The sequence below is a fragment of the Dipodomys merriami genome, unplaced genomic scaffold, assembly GCF_024711535.1.
Source record: "Dipodomys merriami isolate MVZ:Mamm:240054 unplaced genomic scaffold, mDipMer1.0.p SCAF_13, whole genome shotgun sequence".
NCBI classification, from domain to species: Eukaryota; Metazoa; Chordata; class Mammalia; order Rodentia; family Heteromyidae; genus Dipodomys; species Dipodomys merriami.
In genome coordinates this window covers 39,220,357-39,246,140 of record NW_027202604.1, presented here as the reverse complement: position 1 = coordinate 39,246,140, position 25,784 = coordinate 39,220,357, and the positions used below count along the sequence as shown (strand labels likewise).

At 50.4% G+C, this 25,784-nt stretch overlaps 1 protein-coding gene across 5 annotated transcripts in view; it reads right to left on the bottom strand.

Moving 5' to 3' along the window:
- LOC138824828 (intraflagellar transport protein 122 homolog) overlaps positions 1 to 25,722 on the bottom strand; it is a 57,831-nt gene extending 32,109 nt beyond the window's left edge. For 3 of the 5 annotated variants that reach the window (XM_070019173.1, XM_070019175.1, XM_070019174.1), the window contains exons 1-13: positions 25,590 to 25,722; positions 21,283 to 21,349; positions 19,474 to 19,558; positions 14,101 to 14,179; positions 10,996 to 11,072; positions 8,432 to 8,498; positions 7,797 to 7,943; positions 6,635 to 6,811; positions 4,678 to 4,753; positions 2,165 to 2,356; positions 1,893 to 2,031; positions 1,006 to 1,208; positions 155 to 292 (exon numbers count right to left, since the gene is read on the bottom strand). In XM_070019173.1, the coding sequence (XP_069875274.1) occupies positions 155 to 292; positions 1,006 to 1,208; positions 1,893 to 2,031; positions 2,165 to 2,356; positions 4,678 to 4,753; positions 6,635 to 6,811; positions 7,797 to 7,943; positions 8,432 to 8,498; positions 10,996 to 11,072; positions 14,101 to 14,179; positions 19,474 to 19,558; positions 21,283 to 21,349; positions 25,590 to 25,630 (1,488 nt within the window). In that variant the 5' untranslated portion in view covers positions 25,631 to 25,722. The remainder of the gene's footprint in view (positions 1 to 154; positions 293 to 1,005; positions 1,209 to 1,892; positions 2,032 to 2,164; positions 2,357 to 4,677; positions 4,754 to 6,634; positions 6,812 to 7,796; positions 7,944 to 8,431; positions 8,499 to 10,995; positions 11,073 to 14,100; positions 14,180 to 19,473; positions 19,559 to 21,282; positions 21,350 to 25,589) is intronic. The other 2 variants (XM_070019176.1, XM_070019177.1) reach the window with 1 other exon arrangement.
- Between the last annotated feature and the right edge of the window lie 62 nt (positions 25,723 to 25,784).

Genomic DNA, 25,784 nt, shown 5'->3' with positions numbered 1-25,784 from the left:
ACGGATGGCAGAGCTCGGCCAGAATGGGAGCATGCAGCTGTTCTCAGAAAAGGCCACTCAGAGCAGCCTGGGGTGCAGCAAGCTTTCCTTCCAGTCATCATGAGGCAGGTCACCTGAGTCGGCAGGCACACGGGAGCCACCAGGGAGCACTCACCTGTCCATTCTTCAGGCCTACTAGCAGCCCTTCCCTTCTGGGAGGGCCTCCGATCACCTTGATGTACCGGATTAGAGACTCCATCTGCCACTCCCGCTCCTTCACTCCATTGAAGGTCAGAGACTGCAGCCGCCTTTCCTAGGAAGCAAACCGGGCTCAGCATGGACCTTCCATAGAATTGGGCTCCCAGTCCCCCGCCACACACACCGCCCCCCCGTCCGGAGGCTTAGCCAGCCCTGGTTTATCTCCACCACCCCCATCTTTAACCCTCACACAAGGCTTTCCATCTTCAATGCAGACTCCAGAGCAGCAACAAGTGTACACCAGTGACCATGTCAGCCACACCCGTGACACGAGAGTGACCACACCAGAGCGTGCCAGTGACCACACCTGTCCTCTAACTTGTGCTGAAATCTCTAGACCTCCACATTCACATTTCACACCCAAAGAATTCATTCTACCTTATCTCTTCCAATAAGTCTCAGTGAACCCAAATCTACCTCTTGTAGGCTTTTCTCAAAGTCTTTCCAAATGCTTGCCATTGTTTCCTAGAAATCTATGTTGAGAATTTTTTTTCCTTGATATAAATTTTTGATACATATGTTTATCAAAGTAAATTTATCTTCATTTGTGGGACTTTAAATTTAAATCATTAACATACAACTAGTCCCAGTATGACAACTTCAATGCACCGAGTCTGATTCATGCAACGCCAGTCTGTAGGTCAATGGGGCCAAGTTGGATGAGAAGGGATGGGTTTCCTCTTGACTTTTAAGACCATGATGTGGGGACCGTTCCTTGGGGGGAGGCAGGAAGCAGATCAGCCCAGCCCCTCTCAGGCTGCCACCCACCTGGCAGAGGATGATGTGGTCGGCACAAACCACCAGGAGGTTGCACTCAAACTTCCTGACCATCTTCTCCTTCACCCGGTAATGCATATCTGACGAGTCATCTGAGTACAACTCATAGATGAGGATTTTCTCTGGCAGTTGGATAGCTAATCGATTTTTGTAGATGGCAATTTTCTTGACAAGCTCTTTGCATTTAATCCGAACTGTCAGAGGGGAAAAGAAAAAAAAAATCAGGCTCTAGCAAAAGGTTGTTAAGTAAGGTGGAAGGCAGAGAAATTAAAAGCCCTCATTTACTTAATGTTCCTGGCAATTAAAGTGAGATGCTCTTATTAAAAAAGATCTTTACAGAGTGTCTCATATAGACAATCAACTCCGCTGGGCACTGGGGTCCAGAGTTGTATACAACGTAACAGTTTTTTTTTGGCAGACCTGGGGATTGAACTCAGGGCCTTGCACTTGCTGGCCCAGTACATCTCTATGGTCCAAATCCTACCCTTGACGGTGGAAAGTGCAATGCTGAGGGCTAAGTCTCTACTCCTCTGTCCAGCCTGATGGCTCACCTAAGGGATGGTCACACACCCCTGCTTGACAACTGGGGCCATATGTGATTTCTGCCCTGAAAAAATGGGAGGCTCATGTGAGCTCCTATTATCCTAGCTATTCAGGAGGCTGAGATCTGGAGGATCAAAGTTCAAGACCAGAGAAGTCTGTGAGCTTCCATCTCCAAACTAACCCCAAAATAACAGTGGGGCTGGAGGACTAGCTCAGCCAAGCAAGCCAAACAAGCACAAGATGCTGAGTTCAAACTCCTGTCCCACCGAGAAAAATAAGCCCACAGAGGCACATTTCTTGCCCTCTCAAGTGCTGTCACCCAGGCCCGCCCCGACCTTTCTGCTCGGTGATCAGGTGCTGCACAATGACGTCGGTCATACTGTCCCTGTAGGCGTAACGGTCCTTGTAGAGCCCGTGGACTGTGCTGAAGACCAGCTGGTACAAGACAATGGTGCCATCCTGGCAGCCTATGGCCTGCAGGGAAGAGGGCTGTCGGTCACCCCCAGCTTTGAGGAGACATGGTCTGCCCTCCACACCCGTCTGCAACGAATGCCAGAGCCGGGACTGGCCGGCTCACGCCTCTTCTAACAGAGCGGGTCCTCCTCACCACATAGTTGGAGTCAGGCTTCACTTTACACGTCCACACCCAGGAGCTCTGCTCCCCGATCGTCCCAAGCCGTACTCCATCCTTGGTGAAAAGGGACACTTGTTTGTCTGACCCCCCCATCAAAATGTATTCTCCCTTCGTGAAATAGCTGATGCAGCAGGGGTCAAAGTTCAGTGGCCGATCCTTCCCAATCTGAGGAAAGAGAACACACACACCAGAGAAAGATCACTGATGAAGGATAAGTCATTCCCCATGATGAGATCTCCCTACAGACTCAACAGGAGATGGTGAGAAGGCTGCGAAGAGCCAGCTGGGCTCCTCCTGGGATGTACCACCATGGACACCGGCCTCGCTGCCTCTCCTCACCTACTCTTTCCCCTCCCTATGGCCAAATGCGCGACTCCCTCTAGCCATCAGTATCCTGAGTGGGCCTTCGCTCCTGGGTGGACCTGGAGGCCAGGAACGGCCTTTCTCCTCCAGGCCTCCTCCTCCACCGTCCCTGCCAGCGGCTGCTGAAGCTTCTTTCCTTCTCTCATCTGCTTTTGTTTTTAGGTATTTCACAAAGCTGAGTTTATTCTGTTTTAAACACCCTCCTTTATTCATTATTCAATTTATTAAGGAAATAACTCTAGAAAGGTTTTTCCCTTTTTTTTTTTTTTCAGTCTGGTTGTGGGGCCTGAGCTCTGGGCCTGGGCGCTGTCCCTCAGCTCTTCAGCTCAAGGCTAGCACTCTACCACTTGAGCCACAGCGCCACTTCCGGCTTTTTTTTGCTTATGTGGTGCTGAGGAATCGAACCCAGGGCCTCATGCATGCAAGGCAAGCGCTCTACCACTGAGCCACCTTCCCAGCCCCTCCCTACTTTTTTTTAGTACAATTTACAAAAATTTTCCTTTTTAACATGAAGGTGGCTCTATTTAATGAAATACAATGCTGTACAGATTAAAAAGTGAGCTCCAGTTTCAGCTTAACTCCCTTCAACTAATTTAAACCACCATTATAAGTTTAATATGTTCGCTTTCCTTTCCTTTTTAGGAATTTCAACTGCCTAGCAACCAAAAGTTCTCCTAGTCCTTAACAAAGCTCAAACCAATAGCTTGGTGTGGTGGTACATGCCGTCATCCTAGCTTTGTGGGAAGCTGAGATCAGACGATCACGGTTCCCGTCAGGTGGGACAGAAAAGTCCAGGAGACCCCATCTCAATGGAAGAAGCCGGGCACGGTGGTGCATGCCTGTCATCCTATCTACATTAGGAAACTTAAAACAGGTAGACTGCCATCCAAGCTCATGTCCAGCACGAAGCAAGACCCTATCTCAAAAGTAACCAGTATGATGCTGGGTGCCAGTGGCTCATGCCTGTAATCCTACCTACTCGGGAGGCTCAGGCTGGGAGAACTGGGGTTGGAAGCTAGCTCAGGCAGAAAGGTTCTCAAGATCCCTTTTCAACCAAGACCTGGACATGGTGGCATGTGCCACTGTCCTAACTATAGCAGGCTGACTGTGCCCAGACAGGAAGACCCTACTTCAAAATAGCGAGCACGGGGCTGGGAAAGTGGCTCAGTGATGGAGTGCTTGCCTTGCATGCATGAGGCCGTGGGTTCAATTCCGCAGCATTACATAAGCAGAAAAAGCCAGAAGTGGCGCTGTGGCTCAAGTGGTAGAGCGCTCGTCTTGAGCTGAAGAGCCCAGGCGGAGAGTTCAGGCCCCACAACCGACAAAAAAAAGAAAAAGCTAGCAAAAAAAGTGCTGGAGGCACAGCTCAGTGGTAAGAGCACCTGCCTAGCAAGCACAAGACCTGAGTACAAACCTCGGCACAACCAAAAAGAAATAACCAGCACAAAAAAGGGCGGAGGTGTGTCTCAACACTAAAGTGCCTGCCTAGCAAGAATGTATAGGGTTCAAATCCTGGTATTGACAAAAAACTAAGTAAGGATGCTGGGAAATCAGCCGTGGAAAACTGAGTAGCTCTTCATTATCAACTATATGGTCTTTTTTTCACTCAAATACTAAAGAAGCAATGGTGCAGCTACCGACGTCATATGCCTCACACAGCAGGGCTGTGTGCGTCGACGCTGCACTCTGCTGGGCCAGGGCTGGACCAAGGTGGTGCTCACATGTTAGAGGGATGAAGGACAGCGCAGGGAGGACAGGAGCTGTGACTGCACAGGACAGCACTGCACGCTGTAAGCAAAAGCTAACACTGGCGCTGCAAGGGGCAAAGGGCACAAGTGTACCTGGGTTTAATTTTTGTGTGTGTGCGTGTTGGTCACGGGGCTTGAACTCAGGAACTGAGTGCCGTCCTGAGTTTTGTTTTTTCTTCTCAAGGCTAGCACTCTATCACTTGAGAACAGCTCAAGTGGCGTTTGCTGGTTCATTGGAGACAAGAGTCTGACGGACTTTCCTGTGCAGGCTGGCTTCAAACTGCGATCCTCAGATCTCAGCCTTCTGAGGAGCTGGAATTACAGGCGTGAACCACTGGCGCCCAGCTCTTCCTGGGTTTCAACAGCGGTACATACCTGTTTCCCACTCAGCTGGTAGAAGGAAAGTTTCTGTCCCCAGTCAGCCACAGCCAGGATGTCATTGTGTTCCTCTCTAATCAAGAGAAGACAAAAGAGGTTACGGGGGCCACGGCCTGCTGAGGAGTGCAACACTAACAGTTGAACAAACAGGAAAAGAAAGCCCTGGCCAGGCTGTCGGGGAGCCAAATGTACAGGCGAGGGCAACCCGTCCGTCAGCCGCTGCACCCACTGCCGTCCTGAGCTGCAGGACACACGCTGCAGCCCGGGGAGCCCTCACCTCCGCTTCCCCGGGGTTGAGGAGGGCCGAGGGCAGATGGAGAGTGCGTCTCCCGTGCTGTGAAGCGTGGGGACGTGGGAGGGGCTCCGCTCATGATGAGAAGGTGTGAACTATCTGGGTTTTGTTCTTGTTTTTCCTGTTGTTGTTTTTTGATTTGGGGGTTCTTAGGGGAGGGGGGGCATTGAGATAGTCTATGTGTCCCAAGGTGGCCCAGAACTCACGACCCTCCTATCTCAGTATTCCAAGTGCTGAGATTAATAGGAGGGGCCACGATGCCCAGCACCAATCTGTTTATTAAATAGAGGGAAAATGGTCATCCATGGAGAGCGAGAATGAGCACTAAGGTCAGATGTCTTCCAGCTGGGGACTGCTGCATGGGGAAAATGGTCTGACCGCATCCCATTGACAGGGCGACAGGACCAGGACCCAGAGACAGCCTTTGGCAAAGCTGTGGGCCTCAGTTCACCCAAGATTGCCTGGTCCTGAGTGATTCTAGCTTTGCAGGGCCCAGGGCCTGCCAGGCATGACTGGTGCTGTTTGGTTCAGAAACCCGGCTGGGAGTGACGGGAGGAAAGTGTCACAGGCCCCAATTCAGAACCAAGGGGAAAAAGAAGGGTTGAGAGGGAGGTGAGCGGAAGGGGCCAGGAGGTGAACGTAGTAGTGAAGTTCAAACACACTGCAAAAGCCCAGCCCTCATCGGGTGTCAGTGGCTCAGGCCTCTGATCCCAGCTTCTCAGGAGACAGATGAGGATCATAGTTCAAAGCTAGCCTGGGCAGGAAGGTCTGTGAGACTCTGATCTCCAGTGAACCAGCCAAAAGCCAAAGGTGAAGCTGTGGCTGAAGTGGTAGAATGCAGCCTTCAACAAAAAAAAGCTCAGGGATTGAATCCAGGCCCTGAGTTCAAGCCCCAAGACTGGCAGAAAATAAAAGAAGAGAAAAGAAAAGAAAAAAGAGAAAGCCTAGCGCTCAGTGAACATTCTTGGGGAGGCGCAGCCGGCGCGGGCTGGTGGCGCTCAGCCCCCTCCGTCCCCTGCAATGAGGCTCTTTAGCCAAACACACATGTAGAACAATGAAGGGTGATGCTCTGGCTGAAGCCCACCCTTCCTCCTCCCTTTGCGCCCATGTCCCTCCCCGTGACACTGGGGTTCTTGGAGGCATCCGAGCCTCAGGCCCCATGGGTGCAGTACGTGGTCAGCTGTCCCACCAGCCCGCCAGGCCATCCTAATGGACAGTGTGCTGAAGACAGGGGCAAGGCAGGGGCTTCCCCCCTGCCATGTGTCCCTGCCTTAGCGAAGAATGCCAAGGGAGGGGGAAGGAACGGGCCAGGGACTTGGGCAGTGTTAAGGACGGACATCCAGGTAGTGCTACAAGACAGATGCAAGAAGTTATGTCTTTGGAAGAATTTCTAATGTTACTGGGAGGAGCTTGCTGGCTGTTATGGTTTAGATGACTGTAGATGTGCGCTGAGCTCGAGGAGAACACAGATGCCCATGGGGGGCTCTAGGGATGGGGATTCACAGAGCAGCTGGGCCTTCTTCTCTGTCCTTTGTAACATTTCCAGGTCCTGGGGTGCCCCCTCGGTGTGTATGTGTGCTGGGGCCCTGCTCTGCCGGCCCCGGCGGGCTGCACAGGCCGGGGCCCTTCCAAGGAATTCCTTGCTCCTTGGGACACACTCACGAGTTGTCGTCCCTGGGACTGTCGTCTTCTTCCTCCGGCTCTTCCTCCTCTGCCTCACTACCCTGACTACTGTACTCTGCTGACTTCAGAGTGGAAGGGATTTCCTGAAAATAGCTGTTGACAATGACATCCTCAGCATCCTCCGTCTCTCTGCTCATCCAGAAATTCTCCCATCGGCTGCAGATAGTAAGTGGTGGTTCACAATCACATTGCCTACAACCTCACTAGCACTATCATTTCAAACCCTGTCAAGGAGCCCCTGAACCCTGCCCGGAAGAGGACAGCCACCAGGTACACTGGGCATCCTGCTTCTCATGAATTAAAGATGGTGGCCCGAAGCCACACAGTCATCTGTGGCCACAAAATCAAACAGCAGGAACTCTGGGGTAGGCTAATAGCCTCCGGCAGCATTAGGTACTCATGATCCAACCTGGGCTGACAGAATTAGCCAGGAAGAAGCATAATGACCTGGTGTGGGAAAGGCAGCGGAATTAAATGGCCTCCTAAATCAAGTGGGCGCCCACCTGTAAAATGACACTGGGTTGGTAAACAAGTCCTTTCATTTACCTTCAGAGGACTCTGTGGGGGATAGAAAAGGTTTAATAATATTATGGGATTACACAAAGAGCCTGTAAGGTATTAATTCACCCTCAGAGTCACATGGGCGTAGACGGCAAGAGTGAATGAGGTTTGAGCTGCCATGCTGGGCTTCGGAGATCCTTGTAAACTTAATTTTTACTTTTTTGGGCACGGGCAACAATGACGGCTCACTGAGGAGCAATTTATTAACAGGTGAGCACACCCTTTGCCCAAATTTGCAGGGAACAACTGAAAAAAAATCTCAGCAACAATAAAAAAAAAATGGTCCTACGTTATACACACATGCGAGTACGCACACACACACACACACACCACTCATGTATGCATTCACACGCACAACACTCACACATCCTCTTGTCTGGCCTACATAGCTCATCTGCTTAGCTAAATCTCTGGGATCTGTGCCAAAAACTCAAGATAGCTCTTTAAAAAACGATTTCAATGCAACAGATTCCAAAGAGACTGGTCAAGTGGAGGGAGAAGACTTTCAAACTACCGAACCCCCAGGAAGAGTTTAGGAAGAAAGAACGCGGCCTGCCGAGAGCGTGCGCCGACCCCGTACCTGGACGGGCTCCAGCAGATGGACCATACGGGGGAGTAGACGCCCCCCGGCCGCTCGATCTTCACTTTCTCCTCACCGTTTTTGTTCCGTATGCTGATGACGCCGTTGAACAGCCCCAGAGCCAGGTACTGGCCATCATTTGTCCAGCTGGACACACGCCCAACATAGGTGGGGAGGAGGGAGACATGGAAGGAAAAGCCAGTGAGACCAACACTCTGGTTTGGAGCACCACGTGTGCCACAGCGTGGTGAGGGCTGTGGCGCCATCGCCCCTGCTGCTCAGACAGCCACGCCGCAAGCCCGCCTCTTTCTAGCATCAGCAGCGAGGTGCAAAGGACAAGGCCAGCCTCATGTTTCCAGAACCTCTGCTCAGTACAGCTGCATGGTGAGGAGTCTGTGGCCAGCTACCTGAGGGAAGGCAACTTGGAGTCTCTGACTCATTGATCAAAGGCCTGGCTCTTTCTTTCCCACCAGACAGACAAAAAGAAAAAAGGAGCAGCAGCCCCCTCTGCTGTGTGGAACGAGCACGCGGTGCAGACCCCCTCTGCCTCTGCTACGTGGAATGAGTGCACGGTGATGGGCCTGTTCAGAAGAGGAAGGAACCAAAGCCTGACCTCGCAGCGGCCCGTAACTTACCTGCAGCAGGTGATCTTGCTGTTGGCTTTGTGCTTGGAGACAGACTTCTGTTCCGGAGACCACAGCCCTTCAATACAGGGTAAAAGATTGACAGTCGGAATACTACTCAACAATGAGAAGAATGGAGCATTGACACATACAACAGCCTGGGGGGGGGGCTCCAGAGTTTTATGCTGAGTGAAAAAAAAAGCCCATCTCCAAAGGCCGCATGCTCTGCGACTCCATTCATAGAACATTCCAGATGCCACGATGGCAGCAGAGGACAGGTTCCTGGGCACCAGGGCTGGAGTAACGGGGGCTCGGGAGGGGGAGTGTGATGGTGAGAGGCGTCTGTGAGGTGACAGGATAGTTCTGTACGGCAGCAGAGGCACGCCACGTGTGACACAAGGGACAGAACTGCACGCACACACAGTGCCAGCCAGCGTCCTGGTTTAGGTACCGCACGACAGTTATATAAGCAGCGTCTCCTGGAGGAAGTGGATAAAGGGCACACGAGGCTGCAGCTTACTGGGAACCTATAATTATTTCCACAGAGAAAGAAGAAAGACCGATGACGTTCTAGCCAGCTTTGGGATTTAGGTCTCAAAGAAATATCCACCTGGACTCCTCCTGAGGAGGGCACAGCAACCAAGAGTCCATCGCGCGTTTAAAGTCACGCCGGGCCTCCGCTACAGCACGCGCCCAGTCCGTGGAGGCTCGCGCCAGCCACTCCCCACTGTGGCACAGTGGGCCCAGCCGCAGGTACATTACCAGACGCCACAAACAAACTCTCCTCTCTGCCTGGGCTGCGGAGCGCGCTCAAGCAGGGAAGTCTGGTGCACAAATAGAGTTCTACAGCCAGGTGCGAGGCCGGTGTGCTCCCTCGGCTCTCATCTCGTCACACTTCCAACCACACGCACGTCCTCTGTGCTCTGCGACGCCTGCCCTGAGCTCCAGCTGCAAGGCAGCCTCCCTATCTGCGTCCCCAAGCCATGCTTCCCAGAGCGGGGCTGGATGCAATCGCCTATCCTGGGTCTAAGCCGGGTGTCCTTGCTTGTCAGCTGAGAGAATTTTAGTGATTCTTGAGCCCCCTTGTCAGTAGGGTGGGAATGAGCAGAACACCTCAGGAGCTGGCACAGAGATCAACTAGGAATTCGTTTTCAAACCCTTACACAGTGCCTAGCACACTGCCGGAAGCCCTGGCCCCAATGTTTTCACATATTCTACCTGCCCCCAACACCTCTAGCTGGAGGCGGGAGACGTGCATCTCCCCCAAGTAAACTCATAAACGAGGGCTTCACAGGGAGAAAACCGCTTAACGTCTTACATAAGTGACAGGCTCTGCCTAATTTAATGGCACAATGTGTTCTTGCTTAAATTCTTCCTTTAGGAAGCCTATACTCTACAGTGAGGAAGCTGAAATACTCACCCCGCACCCATGCCCAGTCTCTTGGTCCCACTGTCTCAGCGAAGGAGACACAACAACAGAGCTAGAAACCAGAATTGACTTTTTGTTTTGGTTTGTGCTGCTGGGATTTGAATTTATTGAGTTGGTGAGGCAGGCATTATACCAGATGAGCCACCCTTCCCCCTTCCCCCAACCCCCCCGCCTTTTCTGATTTGTTTTACTAACAGGAGTTTGCATTTATACCCAGACCAGCCTAGACTTCCAGCTTCCTTTTTACGCTTTTCTCATAGGTAGTAGGCGCACAGTAGGACACCTGGCTTTTCGACTGGGGGCGGGGGGTCTTCACTAATTTGCCCAGGCTGAGTAGCTGGGATTACAGGCATGAGCTACTGCATCTGGCCCAGAGTCAACTTTTTGTTGTTGTTATTGTTTAATGCTGCTCCTGGGGCTTAACTTGAGGTGATGAGCTCTAGTTCCATTTTTCCGCTCATGGCTGGCTGTCTACCACTTGAACTATGCCTCCAGTCCAGTGTTTTGCTGGTTAATCACAGATAGAATCTTACAGATTTTTCTGCCTGCGCTGGCTTTGAATCTCGATTCTCAGATCTGAGCTTCCTGAGTAGCTAGGGCCACAGGCGTGAGTCACCAGTGCGGGGCAGAATCACCCTTTAATGGAGAGCGTCTACAAGCCTGCCTCCCTCCCTCCGTACACACGTCCCTGTCACCTCCTCTGAGTGGTGCCACAGTAGCCCGTGTGATGCCAGGCGTGGCTGAGGCCGGCAGCCCTTGGGGAACACAGCTACCGCCACCGGGACAGCCATTGCGACACTGCACCCGAAGCAGAGCTGAAACGGTGAATGGCAGTGAATACAACGTGGGCACGCTGACCTGTCCCTTGCTGGGTGGGCAGGGGCGTGCCCGTGGCACACCCATGCCCTCCTACCGGCTCACCATTTCCACCTGGCCCTCCTGTCAGCTCGTGTCTTGCCAAGTTCAAGGGCACCATAATGCAGAGCATGGGCTCTCCACCAAGTAAGGAGAAACTAAGGCCGCCCCTCAGACATGGGTGAGGGGGAACGAACTCTCAGCACAAGACACTGAGTCTCGAAGGGGTTTCCGCACGTGGGGCCCAGTATTTTGGTTACTGAGGATAGGACGTTTGGGAATGAGAACATACCGAAGTCACTGGAGGAACAAGATGCCAGCTGGTGAGTGACAGGGTTGTAGGAGACACACTGGATAGACTCGTTGTGCCTGCAAGGTAAGCAGCATGGTCATTAGGATGCAGACCACTAACGTCTCCGTCTCTGTGGCTTCTGCTGGAGATCTAACTCACTGCACAGCCCTCTGCCAGTGACCAACAGAAAGCAGCGCTGTCCCTCTGTGGTCGCCACGCTGCACCGCCGATTTGAGTGCTGATATGCTAAAGACAGAAAGGACCCGGCCTGTGCCAGCTGCAGAGTAAGTGCTTGGGTTGTGGCTGCTGCTGTTTCATGGTAGCCTAGTAATGCAGGATGGAGGCCAGCGAGCACGGGGAGGCCAAGATCTGGAAAGGCGAATCCTAAGACGGCAATCAAAGCTAAGGGGTCCTACGCCATCATCACATGCCAGCCTAATTCCTCCTGTACTTTTGTGTAACACTGTACTTCCTCCCTCCCGCCCTCACTCATTTCAAAATGGCTTCTTGAGCTGGGTACCAGTGGCTCATGCCTATAATCTTAGCTGCTAGAGGCTGAGATCTGAGCATTGCAGTTTGAAGCTAGCCTCACAGGAAAGTCTGTGAAACTCTTATCTCCAACTAACCAGAAAAGCTGAAGTGGAGCTCAAGTGATAGAACACCAGTCTTGAGCCAAAAAAAAAAGTTCAGGGACAGAACCCATGCCTTGAGTTTGAGTCCTCAGGCTGGCATAAATAATTGCTTATTGATTTGCACACCCATGCTCAGAGCAGTATCAGCCCCCACGGCCAAGTGGTGGAATTAACCCACCTGTCCATCAAATGATGACAGTCAAGCAAAATGGCATGTGATACAATGGAATCACGAGGAAGCACAATACAACACAACGTGGATGAACCATGCTGGGTGAAATGACGCAGTCTCAGGAGGATAAACACTGTGCTTCCACTTACACGAGGTGGCTAGGATATCAAGTTCATAGGGAAAGAAGGCAGAATGGTGGGTAGCGAAGACTGAGGGAGAGGCAGGAGGGGATTATTAGGTGTAGAGTTAAAGTTCTACAAGAAAAGAGTTCATAGCCAGGCGCCAGTGGCTCATGCCTGTAAGCCCAGCTACTCAGGAAGTTGAGATCTGAGGATCTCGGTTCAAAGCCAGCCCAGGAATCTGTGAGACTCTTATCTCCAATACACCACCAGAAAACCATAAGTGGTGCTGTGGCTCAAGTGGTAGGGCACCCGCCTTGGGCTGAAGAGCTGAGGGTCAGTGCCCAGGCCCAGAGTTCAAGTCCCACAAAAAAGAGTTCTGCTAGGCCAGGTGGCTTAGGGCTGTCATCCTACCTACTTTGTCGTGAAGTTGCGTTGGATCACACTTAGAGGTCAGCCCAGGCAAAAGTTCAAGATTCCTTCTCAACCAATAGCTAGGCTCAGTGGCACACACCTACTATCCCAGCTATAGCGCGGGTATAAAATTGGAATATCACAGTCCAGGCCAGTAGGGCAGTAGGAGACTCTATCTAAAAAATAACCAGAGTCCAAAGGGCTGGATGTATAGCTTGAGCAGCAGAGAACCTACCAAGCAAGGGGAGAGGCCCTTGAGTTCAAATATATACGTATACAAACAAGTCTGGGGATTTTCATTTCCAAAATTTAGGTTGCAGAACAATGCGAATGTACTTATTCTATTGAACCTAAAATATGGGTAGGGTGGTACATTTTACATTTTGTGTGGGGTTTTCTGGTTTGTTTGTTTGGTTGGTTCAAACGAAATGGCCTGTTGAATTCTTACTGTGGACCAGGCATGGTGCTAGGTGCTAGTAACACAAGAATTACCAAAATAGCACCTGCCCTTCAGGAGCTTTCGGGAGCTTTATTGATCAATCCCCAACATATAGGTGATATTCAACCATAAAAGATGCCACCGTGGAGAAGCACCGGTCTGGGGGGGACAGAGACACCTGAGCTGAGAGAGGCGGACTGGTGCAGCAGCAATGGAGAATGCCAGCGAGCCCACGGGGAGAGGAGGCCTGGCCCAGTTCCTCACTTTGACACCAGCTGGGTGCAAGGTTACGCCCTGACACAGAGACACTGGAGGAAGACGGGTTGGGGAGGAGGTGGAATGTGTGGTGGCAGAGGAACTGAAATGCATTCCATGAAAACACCCAGCCCAGGGCTAGCCAAGCCAGCAAGTGCTTAGCAGAAGCAGCCCTCCCCCTTCCCATAGGAAGTTCATTTTGGAGAAAAACATTACTTCCTTACATCTTTTTTTTTTTTTTTTTGGTCGGTCGTAGGGCTTGAACTCTGGTCCTGGGCGCAGTCCCTCAGCTCTTCAGCTCAAGGCAAGTGCCCTACTACCACTTGGGCCACAGCGCCACTTCCAGTTCTGGTGGTTTATTGGAGATACAAAGTCTCATGGACTTCTCTTCCCAGGCTGGCTTTGAACCGCAATTCTCAGATCTCAGCCTCCTGAGTAGCTAGGATCACAGGCGCCCAGCCCTCACATCTTTTCTAAGGAGCATTGGGTACAATTGTGGTACATGCCTGCAATCTCAATTCTTTTTTTTTTTCTTTTTTTTTTTGGGTCCAGTCGTGGGGCCTGAACTCTGGGCCTGGGCGCTGTCCCTCAGCTCTTCAGCTCAAGGCCAGTGCTCTACCACTTGAGCCACAGCACCACTCCTGGCTTTTTTCTTTTGCTTATGTGGTGCTGAGGAATCGAACCCAGGGCCTCATGAATGCAAGGCAAGCACTCTACCACTGAGCCACCTTCCCAGCCCTGCAATCTCAATTCTTTTTTTTTTTTTTTTTTTATTGTAAAGATACTATACAGAGGGTTACAGTTACATGAGTGAGGTAATGAGTACACTTCCACTTCCTCTTGAACATTGTTACCCCCTCCATTGTTTTCCCCCTACCATCCCCTCCCTCCCTCCCTTCCCCAAGGTTCTTTTTTTTTTTTTTTTTTTTTTGATTGTGATTAAGTGGCAATCTCAATTCTTAAAAGGCTGAGACAGGAGGATCTCAAGCTCCAGGCAAGCCTGGGATACATAGTTAGATTCTGTCTCAAAAAACAAACAAACAAGTAGTAAACTGCACCCAGGCAGTCACTTACGTATACTTCAGAATGCCTTCCAGTTTTGATGTCCAGATAATAACACTTTTGTCAGCTGACCCAGAAGCAAAGCGTTTGCCTGTGTTAAGAAGAAAATTATCACATATATATTATTTTATTTTATTTTATTTTATTTTTTTTGGTCATGGGGCTTAAACTCTGGACCTGGGTACTGTCCCTCAGCTCTTCAGTTCAAGGCTAGCACCCTACCACTTTAGCCACAGCGCCACTTCCGGCTTTTTCTGCTTATGTGGTCCTGAGGAATCGAACCCAGGGCCTCATGCGTGCAAGGCAAGCACTCTACCACTGAGCCACTTTCCCAGCCCTGGTCACCAATATTTTGTACCAGCATTTCCCATAGTATTTCTTAGAAAACTATGTTTTTGTTGTTAGTGATGCTGCTATTGTTTTATCATGGTTTTACTATGTAGCCAGGCCTGGCCTCGAACTTGTGACCCTCCTGCCTCAGTAGCATCCTGCTGCCTCAGTCTTCTGAGTGCAGGAACTACAGGCATGTGCCACCACATTCTTAGGGAAGCTAGTTAAGTGTCACCTTCTCTATGAGTGCGTGCGTGCATGCGTGTGTGTGTGTGTGTGTGTGTGTGTGTGTGTGTGTTACAGGGATGGAACCCACAGCTTTGCTCCTGCTGCACCACTGAGCACCCCACCCCTCTGTGACTGCTCATCAGTACTACCACAGGAAGCCTGGAGTCAGGAGGTCTGAGCTCCAAGCCTGCTCTTCTGGCACTGAGTACACACAGATGTACTGAAGACTGCTTCATGCATGCATCGTGCTCAAGGATAAGGGCTGAGTAGTGATTAAAGTAGATCATCCAAACCTTCACACACTCCAGTAGAAGTAGTAAACACTAAATTAACACAGCACACACACACACACACACACACACACACACACACACACACACACACACACACACACACACACACACACAATGTGATGAGAAAAACTGAATTAACTGGGAAATCTGATTTCTGTTTTTACTTGATAAATAATTGTATGGTTTTATGAAATACAATGTGAGGCTTTGCTGTACATATACACTGACAAATGATTAAATCAAGCTAACTAACCTCTTGTACCCATCGCTTCAGATAGGTTTTGGTGTTTTTGGTCAGTCATGGGGCTTGAACTCTGGGCTTGGGCACTGTCCCCTCAGCTCTTCAGCTCAAGGCAAGCGCTCTACCACTTGAGCCACAGTGCCACTTCCAGTTTTCTAGTGGTTTATTGAAGATAAGAGTCTTACAGACTTTCCTGCCCGGGCTGGCTTTGAACCTTGATCCTCAGATCTCAGCCTCCTGAGTAGCTAGGATGACAGGCATAAGCCACCGGTGCCCAACCAGATAGTTTTTTTTTTTTGGGGGGGGGTCTGGTAGTGGGGTCTGAACTCTGGGCCTGGGCGCTGTCCCTCAGCTCTTCAGCTCAAGGCTAGCACTTACCACTTGAGCCACAGCGCCACTTCCAGCTTTTTTCTTATGTGATGCTGAGGAATCGAACCCAGGGCCTCTAGCATGCAAGGCAAGTGCTCTACCACTGAGCCACCTTCCCAGCCCCTAGTTATTTATTTTTGTAGTGAGAACAGTTACAGTCTGCTCTTTCAGCAACTCTGAAATATACATTTGTATTGCCTGTGCTCACCACGCTGGACAGAAGGCATCGGAAATCACTCCTCTTGTCCGAATGGACTTTTGTACTGTAGGCCATTATCTCCCTGGAAGCTTGAAGTATGAGCAGAGCTCAGCCAAGTGCAAAGAAATGAGAAAGACACATTCACATGAACAAAACAGATATGCAAAGGCCCTTGGGCAGGGAAGGGCCAGGAGGGCTGAGAAGCAGCCTGGACACAGAGGGCAGGTGGTAAGGGGCAGTGGAAGGACCTCTTGGGTCTTTAGGACCACAGTAGAATCTTGCCCTTACCCGCAAGCAACAGCAGGGCTTTGAAGGAGAGAAAGGCTGGAAGCAGAGCGCGACAGGTCAGAAGGGACTGCCTACAAGCACATGGGGGGAGGGGGGAGGGATTAGGACCACCAATGCCGGGTGCGGACTTCACCCTTCTGGGCCTGTGGAAGGTGAACTTGGGCAAGTGACGGCCGGGGGGAGGGGCCGGGTGACACTTTCCTCTCTGGGGCGATCAATTAAGACTAAGATGCTATCTACAAAGCCACTACAGCAGGCGAGCTCAGGCCAGGCACCAGGCAGCACTGCAAATACCAAATCAACAGGGAGCTGCTGCCCCCTTCTTCCTGCCCTTATTTCCTCATCTGAAAAACAGAGACACAATCCCAGCACTCAGGAGGCCCAGGCCCAGGATTCAAGTTCAAGGCCAGTCTGGCTAGGGTGAGACCTTGTCTCAGGGGAAAAAAATCACAACTGAACAACTCACTACTATATAATAATTTTATAGCTGTTTATAGTTAGAGACTATACACGGTGTATAGTTATGTTGGAAACAAATTCCTATGCATAGTTGGTGCTCAATAAACATGAATAATTGAAAAAAAACATGTTTTTACCTCATAGTTCATGGGAAGACTAAGCGAGTGTGTGTGCTTGAGTGTACACACACACACACACACACACACACACACACAAAGTGCTAAGAACACTGCCTGGGATAAAATTATGCTCAAAAAATTACTACTATTACCACTGTTGCTTCATATTGTTTTTCTTGAACAAAGAAACGACATCTCAGGCACTTATCTACCATGGTTGCTCGTTAATTACTAATTAAACTTACAGGAAAAAAAATCATTAACTACTAATTACACTGACAGGAGAAATCAGAAAGGAGCCGACTAAGAGTAATTCAGTGCATCTCAATATTCAGATCTACACGAGGCAAGACTAGTTCCAAGGATTGAAAAGTCCTCTTACTCCTTAGGTAAGCCGCACTGCAAGGCAGAATGATGTACTAGAACGATCTAGGGTTCTGTGGTCATGGGACCTGCAGGCCCAGCTCTGTCGCTGTGCCTCACATTGCTCCAGGCTTTTCTCTCATCTGGGTTGCTGACTGGTCAGAGTCTCGCTGGAAGATAAATGAGATAATGTGTGCCTGCAGAGTGCTGGGGAATGCCAAGTCACGCTGACCTGAGCCAGTGCCATAACGGTGCTTCAGGGTAAAGGGCACACACAAAAAGCATGGCTGCGGTGGCAGAGCATGCCTGGCCAGGGAGCAAGAAAATTGTGCTGTCTCCAGAGGGAGGAGGTATGGCTCAAGTGGTATAGCGCCAGCCTTGAGTGAAAAGGACAAGCAAGAATGCAAAGGCCCTGAGTTCAAGTGCACGTGTGCACGCACGCATGCATACACATACACACACACACACACACACACGTGCACACACACACACACACATCTAGCTAAAAATGTGGCTCAGTGACTGAGCTCCTGACCAGCGAGCATGAAACCCTGAATTCAAACCCAGTACTGCAGGGAAAAAAGTCTCACAAAATAAAGAACAGCAATTAAAAGAATAGGGAAGAAAGAAATGTGTGTTGAATCTTTGAGTGAATTTGCTGCATGACCCTAGCATGGCACTTTTCTTCTTGAGTCCTGCATGGATCTCAAGGGAAGTGGGAAGTCGGAGTTAGACTCTGTCAGTCTCCTTCCAATGCTAACATTCCAGTCTGTGACTCTGGGCCATGGTCAGTGAATGCTGTTTCTAGCCTCATGTCGGCTCGACATAGGAAACTGAGGCTCAGCGACCATCACCAGTGGAACGCACAGCTTTTGTGCTGGGTGGGTTGGGACTGGGAGCTTCTCGCGCTGTGGGGTAGCATAAATTTATTTTTAACTCCTGATCTCAATTCCTTCCACGCATCCATCCTCTAACTGCCTCCTCCCTTCTTCCCAACCCAGCTGGTATACTAATCCCAGCTACAGTAATCCATCCTCCCCCCTCCCCTTGCCGGACAGTAATGCCTCTCCCCTGCCGGACCTATGACCCCAAACCTCTCCCCTGCCTGTCCCCATGACCTTGCCACCTCTCTACCCCTGCACACAGCCCCACCTCCCTCACCGCTCAGACAGCATCTCCAGGCTGATGTATCTAATGGCTCCTTTGCACACAGCCTGGGCTCCCCTGCCCTCTGGCCTTCACCGTGTCTGTAAAACCACCGCTCTGACTATATCCACTTCTTCCAGAAGCTGCTGGTCCTGTGCAGCTCTGAGCAGCAGGAGAAGAGGACACAAGCACATCTTCAGTTTGCCATTCCCCGCTGCAAGTGTGCTCTTCCCACCTTCCTTAGCGGGCCTCCCAGCTCCCCTCTCTCCTCTCTCCAGGCTGCCCTGGCTCCTCACCTCACCTCCTTCCCCATCTCACTCTCAGCTGGCTCGAGGCGTGATTCCTACTGCAAGTCCCCACCCGCAGGCCCTCCCCACGGGGGAGGGTCCCCGCGCTCTGCATCGGGTGCCACTCACTGCCTGCAGGCAGCCATGGCCCCTCCACACACACCGCCGCCACCTTTCCTCCAATTCACATGTCCACAACCAAACTCCAGGCCTTCCTCTGTGAGCCCCTCCTCCTGCAGCTCCTCCCATTCCGTTGCTCAGGTCAAAAGCTGGGAGTCACCTGGCCTCCTCTTTCTCCACACCTCAAATTCAGCCTCTCATGAAATCCTATTGACTCCGCCCCTCCATGCAGAATCCAGATCCCTTCTCACATCCTCAGCCCCGCACTCAGTGCTCCCTGGAAGACGCTCTGGCTCATCTCCCTGCCTCAACCTCATCTCCGCAGGCTGTTTCCAGTACAAAGGTAAAATGTGAGCATGATCACATCCCTCCTCCGCTGAGAGCCCGTCCACGGCTCATCACCTTATGAGAACCGAAGCTGCAGTTCTCATAATGGCCAACGTGGCCTGGCACCTGTCTCCCCTCACTTCCCTGCTCCCCGAGCCTCTGTGCCTCAACTCCCAGGAGGCCTGGCACACTCCCAGCCACTGCCGGCTCTGCAGCAGCGCCCCCTCACCCCAGATCTCACTCTGGGGCCTCGTGGTCTGTACTCACCAGTCCCATCTGAACGAGCCCATCCAACCCCTGCAGGCTCCCCACCCCTCATATCCTGCCTGCCTGTCCTCTTCCACAGCACTGCCCATCCATCACTACCGCTTGGTTCTCACTTCACGTGTGTCTGCCTCTCATTTCCCCACAGGACCTTGGTCCCTGGTTCTCTGGAGCATCTCCAGCACCTTGGACAGTACCTGCCACATGCATGACCTGCAATAAATCCTCCTTGACTTGAATGTCAGAATTTACAATGCAGAAACTGCCTATCTTCTGAGTTACAGAGTGTCTACGCACAAAAATGAGTAGCAATGAGGCCATGACAGAGACAGAATCCAGAGCAACCTCTTACCATCCTTTGCATATTCCACACAGTATACGGTGTCTTTGTGTCCCCGGAGGGGCTGAAGCAAGGTGCCATCAGAGGCGTCATAAACCTGTCAAAAAGAGACAAAAGTGAGCTAATTGCTGGTGGCTCACACCTGTAATTCTAACTCCATGGAGGCTGAGATTGAGAAGATCACAGTTCCAGGCAAGCCAAGGCAGAAAGTCTGCCAGTCTCCACATCTCCTGGAAGAAGCTGGATGTGGTGGTAAGAGCCAGTCAGCCCAGCCACAACCAGAAACCTAAAATAGCAGATCACGATCCAGGCATGTGCCTGGACAGGAAGCAAGAACCTATCCAGCTAAAAAAAAAAAAGGCCTGGAGGTGTAGTTCACAGGCAGAGCACTGCCTAGCAAGCTCAAGACCCTGAGATCAAGCCTTAGAAACATGAGAGACAGAGAGACAGACAGACAAAGAGACAGAGGCAGTGAGACACAGAGACAGAGACAGAGAGAAAGAGAGAGAATGGAGGGAAGAGGAGAGATATGTGTAGATTATCTATGTGACATCAATTATTCAGAATTCCTGTAGGACTGTTACCATTATTTTCATTTTTATAACAAAACAGTTGTCAATGTTCTAAATTTGTATTCCAGAAAGACTACTGCAAAACCAGAAGGAACATGACTTAACACTAGGTAAGCAGGAAATGGAAGTCCTGATTCTAAACCCTCTGAGACCAAGTACATAACATCCATCTTTGAGAAACAAAAGCCACGGATAATCCCTACAACCTTCCCTCATTCTGCCACGGGCTTGGAACAGGACCAATCAAGCCAGGCCCACCTAAATAAAACCAGCATGCACAAAGGACCAGCTTCCAACACGGTTCAACAGCAGGGCCAGCATCACTCCTGACCACTGCAACACCGAGAGGTTTCCTATCAGCTACCGAGACTGAAAAAGTCACAGACCGTCTGCTAGGTTTGCAAGTAGGAAGAAGTGTTATAAAACCCAGCTGTAATACGGATTTAGGATATTTTATGGTTCTGTAACATGGATAAATAAGTGAAAATGTACAAAACACACCATCTGAGGAATCAGGGTAGAACTCCTACACAGTCAGAAGGAAATCTATGAGGAAAGCTGAAAGGACTGGACTGTTTACCCTGGAGAGAACAAGTCTGCAGAACAATTCAACCATGGTTTAAGGCTGCAGTGACCATACAGAGAACAGACATCAGTCAGTCTGCATATCTGGAGACAACAGTGAAGAGGAAGTGGACTTAACACATGGGTGGGAGGAAGGGAGATCACACAGGTTTTTAGGTCAAACAGAGTTCTCTCAGGAGTTACTTTTGTCCACTGGGATGGGCTCCAGGGGGAGTTTATAACCTTTGAAAATACAAAAAGCCAGCACAGCATGCATATGGGAATGCTTAGGTGGGCCAGGGCCTAAAAGTCCAGGTCAGGGTACCTGGCTTCTCATGGAAGAGGCCCCGTCACTCTTGTTGCTTAGATATTTCAGTACAAAATACTGACACCCGCCCACTTTCAAGGGCATTTTGATTCATTGTCTTCAACTACTTCGTGGTGTCTCAAGCAAAAAGAGAAAGATGAATGACTCTAAAGGCGGCATTGTTCACAAGCTCCTAGCTGACAGACAGTTTACTTACCAGTTTTAAATAGCCCATTTCCTTCCCCATTAAAAAGTAATGACTGGTTTTTCCTCCTTTGCCTTTTTTATCTCAAGAAAAAGGGTCAAATTTCAGAGTACTTACAAGTGGGAGGAGGAAAAAAAAGAGCACTTAAAAAGGAAATTCAGACAAAATCCTACCAGTAATCTGCTTCCTGCAGCCACAATCAGTTGAGTTCCATCAGGCTTAAATGTGAGGTCATAGATACTAAACAGAAGACAAGACAAAAAGACAATTAGGAACCAAAATGATGAGGTCTGCTAATGGCCAGGAAAGCCAATTTTTGTTTCCACTATCAACACTGTGTGTATGAGGAGAAAAATAACAGCAATGAATTGCATGTGTTTGCAAATTCCATTGGCAGCTGCTCAGTGGTGATGGGCTCGCCCGTCTCGGCAGCCTGGTTTCCTCCTGTCCGGAGCCAGACGCCAGGAGTGATTCAGAGGCTCAACCTCTAGGGCACTTAACTCTTTGAATGATACCATAAGGGCTAGACCCCGAGTGAGGAAAGCCACACAGTCATGTGCTGACTGCCTGAGACGCTAGGTACCAACAGGTGGTACAAGGTGTGCAGGTCTGAGTCCCTTCCTGCCCTCCAGGAAGTCCCCACTAGAGGGAAGGTGCGAATTAGACACGTTCACCAAGAATTCTGCACCTCCACTTCTTCGTATGTTAGTGTCTCTGAGTTTGGGATGTATCTTGCAATTAATTGGTGACTTGTCGATTTAACTGATAGCAATTTTTATTTTATTTTTTTTATTTCAATGATACTTTATGAAATACAGAGGAAAGGGGTGTTTTTACGGTTTAATCGACAAATAATATACAATGTGATGTTTTTGTTTATGTATGTATTATGCAAAGCGAGTTAACAGACCCATTTCCTCAACAATGTAATCATTTTAGTGTAGTGAGAATGCTGCTGATCTATTAGTTGAGCCATGTATTAGCTGTGGTCACTGTGCAATGCAAGGGAGACTCACCATCCCCATCCCTTCCTCTGACTCCACACCCGGGCAGACAGTTCCCTTGAACAAGAAGTCTTCACATTTCCTCAACAGGTAGGAGCCAACCCTCTCTTGCACCTTATTTTGACATCATGGATGGATGGGGCAGGCATCATCAACCCGTTTTTAAAGATGAGGAAACTAGAGAGAGGCAGGCTGACTGCAGTCCCGCAGCTGGCGGAGAGAAGCTGGCCGTGGGCCGCTTCCCTGCTTTGCAGCTGGGCGCACAGGACAAAAGCAACCCTGGGCCCCTGGTCCTTCCACTTCCTTCCTCACTGCTTGGTGGCACTTCCAGAACTTTCTATCTCTGAGTCCAGGTATCTCAACACATTTCACACTCTGAGAAGCAGATGAAAGAGACAAAAATAGGGGAGAACTGGGGCCAGAAAAGCTGACCTCCTTTTCATCCACAAAACAAGGATAGGCGGCTCCCTCTCACCGTGTGGGGGCCCTGCAGGCCTCTGCAAAGCACAGATGCCCGCGAGCTGCCGGGACAGGACAGTGGGGCTTGGAGGGGGGCTGCATCGCTCCAGAATAACGCCAGGAGGGTGGCTTTCTGCTGCAAACACTTTGAGGCCGCTGCTTCAGCAGTGTTATTTCCGGCTGGGTTAGCAAATTATTAAGGGTCTCACACAGCCTAATCCGGAACCACCTTCTTCTCTGAACTTTTTTGAAATTTTCCTCTCAAAAATACCACCGTTAGACATACATCACATATCACATGTAGTGCACATAACATGTATTACCCAAATATCACGTGCCCAACTTAAACTATTGCTGTAAAAAAAAAAAGTACAATTCAGTTTTGCTCTCAGTTATGTAGCCTCTTGTATTCTCTGCTTCCAGGTACTGTCTTTTTAGCTGTGCTCCTATGAATGCAAGAGAAATGGGTCTTGTTTTACCTTATACATCCGTGGACCCACAGTGCACGGCACTGAACATAACTGAGCATCAGACAAGATTTCATTTGAATCGTGGAATCAGGGAAGCTCAGAATTGGAAAGGACTCTAGACATTGTGTAGTCTGTCGCCCCCACCAGGGCAAAAAGCCCCTCCGTGTGGCCAAGCAGCCCCGCCTGCACCCTGCTCGCCCTTCCCAGGCACACTGTGCTGTCAAACTGTCAAAACATGTCATTGGATTCCACTTCAGAGAGATGGAGGCTAAGTCCGACCCACTGTCCTTGGCCAGATGTTTTAGGAGTCTCTAAATCTGACTCATACCAGCCCACTTGCTCTGTGTGTGTGTGTGTGTGTGTGTGTGTGTGTGTGCATGTACGTCCCTAGCCCCCTCATGAAACTTCAATTTCTTCATCTGAATGGAATAATAATTCAAACGTGCTCAGTAAACAGGAGCTGGGGGCGGGGGCAGCAGGCTGCAGCCAGGCAAGCGAGCCCTGCAAGGCCTCGAGGTTAGGATGGGCAGCATTCGTGCCTCTGAGGAGGAGAATGAGGAGAAAGAAAGACCACATGGGAAGGATCTTGGTAGGAAAATGGAGTCTTTGGCTGAACTCCAAAGCATACATTTCAATGTCAGCACGGCTACAGAGAAGACAGCAGGAGGACCACCTAGCAAAGCCATCATATGGCAACTGGGAGTCATGGTGGATTTATGAGAGGAGGGAGATACATCAGAGCAGAGGCCTGGGAGTTCTGATGCAATGCAAAGTTTATTCCAGAAGCCAAAGGGCAGAGCAGGGCCAGCAGGGGTTGGGGAGGGCTGGTCAGTCACAGTGACATCCGGGAACTTTGAGTTCTGCTATCTAGTTCCCATAGCTCTCACTTGTGTCTGTTTCATGCTGGGCTATCAGCTGCTATGGGGCTGTCAGCAGATCTGGTCTTTAGAACCCCATGCCTCCTGTTCTAACAGGCTGTCCCAAATCTGTAATGGGCGGAGTCCCTGATAACCAACCTCCATTCATTCACGTGGGCATCCATCTACCCAGCAAACACTAACCACCACCAGTGACTCCACTGGGCGCGGGCGCCATCTGAAAATAAAGATGACAGAGCCATTGCCTTTTGTTTTTCCTTAAGGTTTATAGACTTCTGGGATAAACATTAAAAAATAACTCTTACACGTGACACACTCAAGTACCAGTAGAAAGGAATGAGCAAACTTCTGTGCCAAGGGTTGAGAACAGAGCAAGTCAGGCTGCATTTGGCCAGCAAATGTTTTGTTGGGCCCATGGGGTGGTTTACTGTGTCTTTTTTCCCCTCATTAAGTACCAGCATTTTAAAATTAGGATATTTCACATTTAAAACTCAGATTCCTATATTTTGATAAAAATAGGCCAAATTGGTGCTGGCAGGAGCAGAGCACAGATGCCCCTCCACGCACAGCACAAGTTCTCTGCTTTGCCACAGTCCCTGCCACTCCCTTACTCTCTGACATAATTGACAAATGCTCAATTGCCAGTTATCATCAACCTATGCTATGCAGAGAAATGTAACCATTTAAAGTTTTGCTTTTTACTCAATGTCTATCAAAAGTTACAACGAGCTGGGCACCTGTGGCCTATCATCCTAGCTGCTCAGGAGGCTGAGATCAAAGGATGGTGGGTTAAAGCCAGTCCAGGAAGGGACTCATCCCCAATTAACTCATCCCCAATTAACCAGCAAAATGCCAGACTGGAAGCTTGGCTTAAGTGATAAGACACCAGCCATAAGCAAGCAAACTGAGCAAAAGTGCAAGGACTGAGTTCAACCCCAGTACCAGCACGTGCGTGCATACGTGCACACGCGCGCACACACACACACACACAGAAATAAGGCAATGTAATAAAATAGAACAGGGCATTAAATAACACTGAATTAATTATTAAAATGTAAGTCATTTCCTTTCGGTTCTCAAGCTTTCTAATTAGGAGAACGCCTTGATCTGATGCTCATCTTTAGGCTGACCTCACCTGGGAATGTCCAGCTTGAGACACAGCCGGACTTCCGTTGGAAAGGTGTCGTAGCAACTGTCTCTACCTGCCACCTTTTCACTCTTGTGTCTCCACGCTTGCAGTTTTACTTATCTCGCACTTGCAGCAAACCATACTGACTTATTTTTGTCGTTCGCGTAGAAATCACGATGCTATGTAAGACCTAAACCATATTCATGCGAAAACTGGTGAAGTAGAAGTTGTCTAAGGACGGGAAGGAGGTGAGGATGCACAGCCCGCACCCCAACAGGGCACTATGGCCGGGCCCGGCCCTGGGCCCCCTCTTCAAGCCTCAGCCGCGGCACCACCGGGCGGTGGAGGCTCACCTTGCAGCCCCCAGGGCCGCGTCCAGCCCCCGACCCCAGGCCCACGTCCAGGCCCCAGGCCCCAGGCCCACGTCCAGGCCCCAAGCCGCAGGCCGGTTGTCCTGGCAACCACGGAAGTCACGTAACCCTAGGCTCCCGCCGTCCTGGGCCTCGCGTCCCACTTGTTCCCGCCTGTCCCACTCCTCACCATTGATCGCTTTTATCTTTCCACGTCACCACGGTCCTCATCGCAGCGTCCCTCACGCCCGGGGCTCCTCCTCCCGGCCTCGGCAACAGGCTCCACCGCGCCAGCCACTTTGGCTACCTACGCTACCCCTGGCAACGCACATGCGCAGTAAGCTGCGCGCGTGTAGCTCCCGAGTGCGCATGTCTGAAAGGGAGG